Here is a 12,520-nt window from a genome sequence, read left to right as displayed (position 1 = left end):
GTACTACCTGTCACTATCTAATTCCCAACACACAATTACCTTAATTTGTAGATTGGAGATCCGTTTTAAATGCAATAATATGTCAATATGATTAGAATGAGTCATGTAATTTTATCGTCATATTGAACAATAATCCACGATGAAATATTATTCGTAACAAAATATTGACGAATCATTTCTTATTGGTAAAAAATGAAAAAGTACTTGATACAATGGCATCTATTTTTAAACTATTCAAACGAGGATTTATTTATTAATGTAAGATGAACATATAATATTTATATAATATATCTTATTGTCTTCTGAGAGTATACAAGAAATATTTATGTTAAAATATTTTCTAATATACACAGAATACATCACAAAACGGAATTTCACGGTATATACGCATCTATACGCAGATATAAAGTTAAATAATTAATTCAATCATTATCTTTTAAACTAATTTGATTTTTTATATTTGAATACTTACAAAAAAAAAAAAAAAATAATATAGTTACAACAATTTATTGTCACGTTTAAACAATTTATTGAAACCGTTACATATAAATTTATTATAACTTGTTATATATCTTACTAATATATTATTGGTGTCTCTCGAAAGAAGCAGTAGTTGTAAAAAACTGATGTTTTCAAATGAAGTAAAAAGCATTTTACTTCAATTATGATTAAAAGTTCACCTAATTTTTTTTTTTTTTTTTTTTTTTTGTAAATTATTGTTTTGAAAGAATTCCATTTGCACTTATTAAGTGGTATTTATGTTTTTTTATGTGCTTATTACATGCATCGAAAATTTCAATACTCCAAAGATCATTTCCAGAATAAAAAAGTGAAAAGAAAAATAGAAATATATTTCAGAAATTATAATGCATCTTTGATTAGAAAGATTAATAATAGATTTTATATTATTTCATTAGCTATAAGTGAATTTAATTTCAATTACAATTGCTTTAGACTAGAAAATAGTTAAGAATATTAATTTTGAGCTTACTATTGATACTACTTTTGATACTTAGTAAACAAACTACACAAACATTATTTTTAGTTAGTAGTATCATATAATCCAATATTATAACAGAAATTATGTTTAAATTCGTAAAATTGTTAATATAAATATAAATTTCTTCTGTTCGCAGACGCGATTATGTATATATGCGTATTAATACATAAAATATTTAATAAAATACTAATGACAAAGTAATCATAAAAATATTTACTAATGATTATTAATTGTTTTATTATACAACTAATCATTTTAATTTTATTGGTATAAGGCAATATATTGTATTAGACATAAGGTTTTTAATTTGACCATAATTTTCTTTTTCAATATGCATTATTAGATAAAAAAAAAAATTACTTTTAAGTTATATTTCATTGAAAAATTGTAAATCTCTACTTTAATGTGAATAAATATTTATTTTTTATACGCAAGAATTGATGATTTATTGCTTATTTGCTGATAAAATTTTCCTACTTATGAACTACTTATTCTATGTATCCATATTAACTTATATATTATTGATCATATGCGTTGTTGACTGAATAATTTCTTAAGATTAAAATAATTAACAATTTCGAATAACTGAAAAATATCTATTTTTTAATTGAAATTTATTCTCTTCTCAGTTTACGAAATTCTTATCGTCATAAAATGCATTAAAATTATAATTAATTTGTAATTGTAAATTTAAAAAATTTTTTATATACGTTACAATTTAAAAGTAAATAATCTAAAATAATCTATATAAAGATTTAACATAATATAGATATAATATATATGTAGGATTAATTTTTAGTAATGATGGTATAATTAATTTTGTTTAAATGTTACGTTTACTTTTATAATTATGCAATAGTCGTTGAGATTATTCATACATTGTTGGTACAATTTACTTTTTATTGGTTTAAAAAATATAAATAGCAAGTGCATGATGATTTTTTGAAAACAGTTTTCCGATAATGTATTTATCTTCTTTACAATTATTGAATATAAAAAATTAATGAATTATTTATCAAGTTAACGATATAAATACAACATTTTACTTTGCAACGTGATTTATTCGAGCAAGTACTTAGTCATTGAAATTTTTTAATCTCGATGTTATTTTTTTATTATAATTTTTCATAAGTACGTATTGATTTTCTTACATTTCAACGTAACATTTTATATGTGTCAGAAATCTTATATTTTAAAATCTATTAGATCTTAAAATAAAAATTGAAATATATACAGTTTTTCTTGTAATAAAATTTATTTACACTAGAAAATAACAAAATGAATATGAAGAAACATTTTATACAATATTATCCTTCGCCATTATCATTGGAATGTATAGTTTGTTACAAACCCATTCAACGTTCTGCAAATAATAAGGATACAAAATAATTTTAAAAAAAACTGATTTTTTAACGACAATGTTCATTTGAACAAATACATAATGTAAACTTAAATTTTTATAAAACAAAATGAATATCTCTTAGGGATTAATTGTTGATAAAAATGTTCACATTTGATGGCTTTCGTTTATTTTCCTTTTCTTTCTTATAGTTGATAATTTATTCTATTTATATTTTTATTTGTGTTATTATATGAATGTAATAATTGTATATATATATATATATATATATATATATATATTTCTTCGATAAATATAATATTTAATAGCATCATAAAATTTTCATATTGTTATATCCATTTATGATTAGTTTTTCCAAGATGAAATTACTTAATTTCTTATATATATATATATATTATATAATATTACGTTTCATATAGAACACAAATATAAATATTTATTTCTCAAAACTGTAGTAGATCATATTAATGCTATATATTAAACTCTTTATATAATTTTAGTAATTGAATTTTTTTTTTTTTTTTACTCAAGACTACAAATATCCCAAAATTAATAATTAATTTTAATGTAATAATAAAATTCATAGGAATGAAGTAAATATTGTTGAAATAAATATTTTTAAATTTCTGTTTTTTATTATATGATTTAGTAAAGTCTCGATTTATATTTTATTTATAAGTTCTTTTATAAGTTATATTTTATTTATAAGTTCTTTTATAAGTTATATTGCCTTCGTTCATTGTTTTTCATTCAATTAATAAAATTAAATAATAAGTTTAGAAATATATATCTATATTTTAATATATTAAATGCAGTGGATTGATTAATTTCAATAATAAATGAAATCTTTTCAAAATTTCCATAAATGATACATTGAATATCCAACCACAGAACATGTCTCAATTGTAACGAAAATTCTTTAATGAAAAATAATTCGTCATCATTGCGTCTCGTTTAACAAACAATCAACAACGCTTGGCACTATGTTTGCGTCCGAATGTGGAACTATATACAAGTATGCTTGCGCTTTATCTATACACGCTATTTATAATAATATAGAGAAATGAAAGGCAGTATATTATTTTCTTTATTATTACGTACGCGTACTTTGTTTTCATATACCGTCGAATCGACCAAAATGCCAAGGTAAAGAAAACGTTAAACAGGATTGTAATGGATATGTCACGAACCTACAGATTTCGGCATCGAGAACGATTCGATGAAATTCCACAAGTCGTCATACAATTATGTAAAAGATTATGAAAAGAAAAAATGAGAAGTAAGCAAAAGATTAGTGGAAATTATTTTGAAGAAATTTAATTAATTTCGTAATTAATATTTGCAAAATCTATGTAAATGAAATTAATTTGAAATATTAAATATGCTTGAACCTGCGGACATTTACAAGAATTTACCGAATTGTATAGTTAGTAAAATTATATAAAAAAAATATCTATATATATTAATTTTTTAAATAATTTTCTAAATATTCCAATCAAAATAATTTCCTTTAAGCTACGAAAAGGAAACACATAGTAAAGGTAAAATTTATTAAACAATGATAATAAAAAGTATATCACACATAAATATGAATGCATATATATATATATATATATATATATATATATGAACACATATATGTGTGTATATTTTACGAATGAAAATAAAAGAAAAAGGCTTAAAATTGCTGTAATGTTCTCCGTGTTCGGTTAATTTTCATTGTAGAAAATAGAACAGTTTCCTCACTTGGATCTCACGGGCACAAGGAGCAACGTCATGCTTTACGAGCATTTGAGAATATAATAAGTATACCCTCTGTCCAATCGTCTTCACACACACACACACACATATATATATATATATATATATATATATATATATATATATTTACTTATAATATTTCTTATATAACGTTGGAATCGTCGTTCCCGTGGTCCAATCCCCAACACAAACTCATTGAAGATGATTCTTCTTTACATTACTTGGTGACTTCTTAATTCTGCACATGAACACTTTTTCTCTCTCTCTCTCTCTCTCTCTCTCTCTCTCTCATATTATTTCACAAGCTACGATTTTTTCTTATTAGCTGCAGATTTTTGTGGTTATTCATGGGCTTATTATTGAAATTTATTAGAGATGGACTCAGGTGATTCTAGATGATGGAAGTAATCAATCGCGCCTTGAAGTTGACGATGCGTTCACTTGTTGCAGCCAAGCGCTAAAAAATTGATGTTCAATTAGTTTTTTCTCATTATTCAAATACTTTTGCACACATAATAAAACATTATTAGAAAATTGTTTTTTCAAAAATTTAATTTAAAAAAGTTTATTATAATATTAAGTGATTGTGAGAAAAATTTATTATGTTCAATTATTTCTGTAAATTGTTTGATTGATTTCGCATATTTAATCACAACTTTATGGATTCTATATATTTATTATATGACATACATGACAAAAACTATTCAAGATTATTTGCCAATTAAAAAGAATTTTAAAATTATGTATTTCTGAAAATATTCTGTTTAATTATAAGTTCAAAATTAAATTAAATTTTATATTATAACTTTTTCTTAAACTTTTTCTATTTATATTATCTATCGTTTATATATAATTATTATATTGCAATTAATTGTAATATGTAATTAATGAGTTGAAATCGTTACAAAAGTATAAAATAAATATGAATAATTATTATAAAATTACTAATATATATATATATATATATATATAAATATATATAATAACAACCTCATTGTTAAGTAGACTATCATTAATGTACAGAAAATATCTAGTTAATTGAAATATATACAAATTTAAAACAAATGTCTAAAAAGATTAAGTTCAATTATAAAATTTTTAAAAATAAAGTATAAATTCAATTTTCTTTCATTATTAGTTGGATTAAGTTTTATAATATTTGCATAATACTTAATTTGTCACGAAAGAATAATTGCATATCATCTGATTATAGACAGTGCGAGTTTTATTTCAGAGTTTCCATATTTCAATTAGCGAAGAAAAGGCGTATTATATATAGCATAGAAATTAGTAATTTAAAACTTCATGGAAAGAAGATGAAAAAAGAGGAGGAAATCGTTAGACCTTATCATTATTAGAAATCGGAATATATTTTCTTAGCAAAAACCACTGAAAGAAGGGAAATTAAAGTAAAGCATACTAAAATACTGATAAAATTGCATGCACAAAAATCTTCTTAACAATTTTTTATTAAATTATCGTTAATTTTTTAATTTACAATCAATTTTATTTACTAATTTAAGAAGAAAATATATTAGTGTAAAATTCATTAATTTTCTTTAGATAGTTATATACGGGAAACTTCAATTTTCATCTGAATCGTTATGTATTGAAATTTTAAACATTACAATGCATATTTTAATAAATAAATACAAAATCATTTTTAATGTTTATGCGTAAATAAATTTTTCGCTAGAATAATTTCTATTTAACAACTGTTATTGTATCAATATGGAAGGAAGAATAAATTTTTATAGTCTTTGCTAGAAAATAAAAAAAAAAAACTCGCTGTAATCATTCGGGAAGTAAGTATACGCCTTATTATCATTTTTGCATCATGTATTTAAAAAAAAAATAATGCAGTTTAACATCTGTGTATTTATTATATTGAAACACAAACGTTTAATTAAAAGTAAAAGTTATGATATGAATTTGTAATGCATGTACTGTTACAGATTATACAATTCTATAGAAATTACTGATAATAAAGGACTATTTTGTTGTTAGATACTTTTGGACTCATGTTTTAATTATAAAAACCATTGATTACAAAAGATAAATTAAAACAAATACAATAAATATATAATTTATCAAGATTTTTAGTAATAAACAGAATGTAGTGTACACTAATTAAATTACGGTTCTTATAGGAATAGAATGTGTATAAAATTTTCAATTACGTATATGCTTCAATTGGTACGTACATATGTACGCTCAAATTTTATATATATAAATTAAACATAATTTTTTTCTTATAGTACTTTCAAGTGTTAATATGATATTGTACATATAAACATTTTGTAAATATTATTTAATGAATGCCTTTGAAAAACTTTCATTTAAATGTTAATGCAGATAAATTAGATACAAATCTACAGGATTATATAGCGTATACAAAATTAATGTCTGAAAAATTAACTAATTATTTTGATTATCTGATATAAAAATAGTCAAACACAAATTGTTTTATAATGAATCGAAGAATTTGTGGTTTTTGAAATTCTAAATCCGAGCTAATTTATTAACATACAAGTGAATAATAGTAATTATTACAAGTATCGGTCATTATTATTCCTTTAAATTAAATTGTTTATACTATCTTTAATGTTAGCGAAAATATGTAAAAAATTTTTTAAGTATTCACACTTTAAGCATGCAATGAATATGGGTATTTTCAAGTGAGACATAAATGTTGCCTTAGACATTCACCGTAATTGAAAAATTATAAGCGAGCAAAAAGTAATAATAATACATGCAAATTGTGAAAGTACATGTAGTTCATACAAGGCCAATAAAATGAAACTGTAAAACTCATTTTGACCTCCCAATACAAGCGCGTAGTTTAAAAATTGTAGACGGCTTTCGCCACACGGTCAAACATTAACGAATAATTGTAAGCCTCATAAATAAAATAATAGCATTTTTCTTTTCTCAATACCTACTCCTACATTCAGCTCTTGGCCGCTCAAATATTAAAGGCCGCGGGTAAGATCTGGATTTGCGCGTGCCACGAGTCGAACGCGCCTTGCATAAGTCGCTCGGTCACTCGGGCGCTATTTCGCAGAGAAAGTATCGCGCGGATATAAATTTTTGCTTTCGACTCCTACTGTCCAGCCGTCGTTGAACTTATGTAACTTATCGGTGCCCGTGCACGCTTGCCTTTACTTTTATATTGATGCTTAGATATCATTCTATCAAAGTATGACCTTTCGAATATGCGGCTTAACCCGATCTATTTTATCAGGTTGATAGTTTAACTCGCGAGCGCCTGCATTTGATGCAAGATTTAGAGGTAATGAAGCGGTAATAAGTGACAAAGCGAGAAAGTGAGAGAGAAATATATATATATATATATATATATATATATATCGAAACATAATTGCTTGCAAAGAGTATGTTGAAAGGCATTAATTGGAATAATTTTTTCCTATGTTTGATTTTCATACATATGTATGGATCATTTTGTTTAAAATAATTGTAAGGAAATCTCCATTTCAATTACGCTATTTTCATTATAATTATATGTATTTCTACCTTTGATAAGATTTATATGGATTTTTTTCGTCATAAAAAGGAATTCTGTATAGGACGAAAGACACTATCACTTATCAATTAATTTGAAGAGTCAAGTTTTTTTTTTTTTTAATTGACATATTACATAATATGAAGGGATTTATTTACTTTCAAACATTTAAATAACACTGAATAAAAAATTTTAATTAAGTCGAAAGAATAAATTGATAAATTTAATTCAGGTAATTTGAAAAATTAAAAATCTAAATTCTAAAAAATATTATGAAAATTGTAATATGAATAAATGAAGCCATGATTTTTTAAAGACTTTATTTTACCAATCGATAATTTTAATCGAAGTACTTTCGTTTATTCAGAAAATTATATAATAGAAAATAAAAACAATTATGAAATTAACTTTTATTATAATATTTTCATTATTATTCTTTTAATATTAATAAAGTATATTTTCAATAATTACATATGATTATTAAGAATTTTATTATTATTTTATCTTATTGTCACAAGTATATAGTGTTTTAAAATTTTTCTTTAGATATATTATTTATTAGAATTCGTCGGATAAAATTTTCATATTTAAATAATATGCCATAAATTTACGTGAAAATTATAAGATGTATAATTAACGATAGTGTCTCACAAGAAATATATAACTGACGTTTAAATAGTTGTAAAAATAAGTTAGGTGAGCTATATTTATAAAATTATATTCATCCATACTAATTATACAATATTAGACAATCGGTTTGCAAATTTGAAAATATGGTAAAATAAAATAATTTATTGAATTTGATCGTATTTTATTTACTTTTTAATACAATGTTTTATAAGCAATGTTGTTCAATAATGTTGAGTAATTTGAAAGACACGTGCAAAGAATCATTTATCTACCACTTATTAATATCAGAAAAAGAAGTACATTAATTATATTATTACACAATATATATTTTATAATTATTTGGGATTTGAAAATATTTCTTAAAAGTAAGCGACTAAAAAGTGTGTTCTGCTTTCTAACTTTCAAATTCTATAATGAATTTATTCGGATTTTCTTGATTAATATAAAATAATTAAAACAATTAAAATAATAATTGTGATAGCCCTAACATAGTAAAAATAGTAAAATTTTTCATTATTTTATTGGGAGTTTAATGTTTGATTGATTCTTAAATTTTCCTTCAAAAGTAAAAAAAAATGCAAGTATAAAAAAAAAAAAAAAAAAAAAAAAAAAAAAAAAAAAAAAAAAAAAAAAAAAATAAAAGAGAAAGGAAAATAGTGAAAGAGAGAAACGTGGAATAATTTGAAATGCTTTTATGACTAAGTCCGGTATGTACGTATTTGTCACAGTAGTTCAACATGTGTGTATTTATTAAATGCTTAACAAGCTACAAATATTGCGTTTTTATCGAGTTGCCTATTTTCTTTATGTGTCCTCTTTGTAATTTTGTACATACGAAACTCTTCGTAAATTTAATGTGAGTTAATTAATTTTATAAAACATAATAAAAAAACTTTTATGATTTCTAAATAATATAAATGAAATAAATGCGCTAAGAGAAAAATCACTATTTTATTAGATCTTTTTTACTTTTAGAATGCAAGTTAGGCAAGTTAGAAGATAAGTGTTAAGAACATTACGTGTTTATGTATGTATATGCATCATAATAATAATTTATAATAATAAAAATGATGATGATGACGATGATAATAATAATTAATAATAAATAATAGTGAATAATAGTAAAGTTTGAGCATGTACGAATTAATTGATATAAAATTAATATGTAATTAACTAGAGAAGGTTTTTTTAAACGTAAAATCTCTTAATTATATTATTCTGATAAAGTTAAAATAGCCAGAAAAAATATATACAATGTGAATATATAAAATTAGGGAGCTGTGTTATTTGAAATTATTGTAATTACAATTAATTCCTCCGATGATGTAAAATTTCACAAGTTTATTAAGTCATATCGAAGCTAAGTATTATGATTTTGAAACATAATGTACGTATTGTAAGAGGTTGAATAACACTGATTGTCAAGTAGATGAATAATGAATAGAAAGGAGAACATAGAACTTGTACTTACAAGAATGAGGTCCTGAATTAGGTTGGAAATACCTCGATTGGCGATAACGAAAAGTCTCGTGACGGGTCCAGGAACAGCTTCGGTCAGAGGTCCGGGAGTTGGAGCTCCAGCTGCTGGATCGCTAGTACTGCTACCACTTCCAGCTACCAGCTGCAAAAACCGATTCGCATCAGTATTCGCTCGCTTACCTATTCCTTACCGTACAATTTCCGAAAATTTCGACGATCTTAATGTAAGTTTTTTGTAAAACTGAAAATCAGGCATATGAATTTTCGTAAATTTCAGACATATTAATCTACGGGAGTGATTTTTCATTTTCATCTTTCCAAAATAGGCTATGAGATTATTTTACTTTTCACTACTTTACAATACAAATTCACTATATTTTACTATTATTATATATAATTACATTATTTACATTTCAAATTTAATATATACGATATTCATAATTCAGACTTGGATTACAATATTTATGATTAAATTTGAGCTTTAAAAACTAATTAGATATAACTATTGCATAATAATAACTGTTATGTTAAAGAATACATTACATTAGCTAATGTTGATTGTATTGAAAACCCACGAAGAAATTTAAATATGCCATGATATAAGGTCTATTATCAGTTTTACAAAAAAAGTGTCATATGTCGGAAATTCTAGGAAATAAGCAATTACTGCTCTTCAAAGCAGGGATTTTTTTTTTTTTTTTTTTTTTTTTTTTTTTGCTGGACATGTAAAAAACAACATAGAATTGTAATAAAACTGTAAAAGCGATGCAGGATCGAATTGTCGCGGTAGGTAAAGAGTAGAGCTTTGTAATGCATAATTATGAGGTACGTACTCTAAATTAATTGAAAAGTTAGTTGACACTTCATACAATTGTCGGAAACATAGATACGCGTAGAAAAGTAATTCAAAATCATGCAAATATTTTCAAACTAAATCGTTTCATTCATAGTTTTACTATTATTAATATCTCTTTCTTCGATAAATATCACAATGCGTGAGATACTAATTATTATTTCAGATAGATTGAATTTTTAATTAATTTTGTCTTATTTAATATTAGATTTTGAGTGAAACTCGTAAAAGTATTTTAGCAGGAGAAATTTTACGTTTCAAACTCATATCGGTAATAACATTGAGCGTAGTTGTAAAATTAGCATAATAAATTACCAAAAAATATGTACTACAATAATTGATAATTCATGAGAGATTGTTTATATAATTATAGAAAGTTCATAGAGATTATTCAACTACGTGAAATGCTTTACCAATGTCGTCGTTATTTTCATCGTTAGTTATTTACATTTCCAGACACAAATAGTTAATAAGAAAATGCGATTCAATGATCTTTGTAAGATCAAATGACACCGAAATTTAGTTACTTCCTCAAGAATAAACATACCAATTACGACAAGTTAGCAAAGGAACATTTTTACTTTTTTTTTTTTTTTTTTTCGAAACTGATTTAGAGTACGCACACTGCATTTCCACGTCCAGCTCCAGCGTTCCCGACACTACGGTGCTCAATACAACAATAACAATAATATCAACTAAAAAATACAAACGATCGCAACAGCAAAAAACAGCTTATATCTCCCATTCCTTACGACATTCTATGATTATAAATGGTAGTACTTTGCTTTTTATTGTTCTTGCTAATACATTTCCATCGATCCTATCGCTACGACTTTGCTCCTGTACATACGTGATATATAATACTTCATTGTGGTACAAAAAGAAAAAGAAAAAAAAAAGAAGAAAAAAAAAGAAAGAAAAAAAAAACGTCCCCGTGTATGATGTACAAAAGCCCTCTCACATTCTCATTCATAAATAGTTTAAACCAATTATTACATCATTACGACTACAGTACTTTTAACTTGCATACGTTTTCTCTCTCTTTAAGATATATGTGCATGAGACTTTTTCAAATACATATTGTTCTACGAGTGCTATGCAGCGCATACTGATATTCTCGAGTTGTACGGCACTTATTTTAGCCACAGCATGAAGTACGCGACAGGTTTGAATTTTTTTTTTAAATAGATAAATATCTGTCAAATAAACCTCCCCGTAGTACGGGACAACATGCTGTGATTAATTTGTGACGTTACTCAAAATATGTTTCGTACTTTTGTTACACTACGAATAGATGATTTATACCTGGCAGACGAAACAACCGTGACTAAGTTACATTCACTGCAAATAGTTAATCATTAAGACGATCAAATTGAAATGCTCAAGCAATTCGAGTGAAATCAAAATTTTATGAAGCTTTTCAAATGAAAACTCGCGGCGGACTCGCCTACCAGCAAATTACAAGTGGCTATAATGCACTATACTATAGTCGCTTATCTACAGGTTCTCTACATTAAATTACAACATTACTAAAAATACAAAGTGCAAAAGTATCATGAGAGTCGGCAATGACACGGCGTGATAAGTTAATAATGAAATCAATTAAGAAGAATATGAGAACTCGTCGTACTTTTCTTTTTCTTTTTTTTTTTTTTTTTTTCACCAAGTGACGAAAACGTGTTCGTCATTCGTTCGTTGCGTGGCTCTCATTTGGCCAGCAATTATGTCATTATTTTAAGTCCGTGATAAGTCGGCGTGGCGTCGGGACCGTTGGTGGTTGGCATAGTGGAGGTGAAGATAAAGGACTGATTATTTTTACTTTATGATATGATGATACTTGTTTAATTACAGTTAAGGACACTTAGTAGTAAAGGCTACTTAAACATGAATGGTGGTAGGTAGAGATTTGAGTCG

General features: G+C 24.8%; 1 protein-coding gene across 2 annotated transcripts in view; it reads right to left on the bottom strand.

Moving 5' to 3' along the window:
- Positions 1 to 4,243: 4,243 nt before the first annotated feature.
- Positions 4,244 to 12,520, bottom strand: part of LOC105359179 (formin-B) — a 49,468-nt gene continuing 41,191 nt past the window's right edge. For both annotated transcript variants that reach the window (XM_011495690.1, XM_011495691.1), the window contains 2 exons: positions 9,746 to 9,895; positions 4,244 to 4,578 (listed from right to left, as the gene is read on the bottom strand). In XM_011495690.1, coding sequence (XP_011493992.1) covers positions 4,513 to 4,578; positions 9,746 to 9,895 — 216 coding nt within the window. In that variant the 3' untranslated portion in view covers positions 4,244 to 4,512. The remainder of the gene's footprint in view (positions 4,579 to 9,745; positions 9,896 to 12,520) is intronic.

This window comes from Ceratosolen solmsi, unplaced genomic scaffold, assembly GCF_000503995.2.
Source record: "Ceratosolen solmsi marchali unplaced genomic scaffold, CerSol_1.0 scaffold11, whole genome shotgun sequence".
NCBI classification, from domain to species: Eukaryota; Metazoa; Arthropoda; class Insecta; order Hymenoptera; family Agaonidae; genus Ceratosolen; species Ceratosolen solmsi.
Note: the sequence above shows the minus strand (reverse complement) of the source record. Positions and strands in the feature narration are given on the sequence as shown.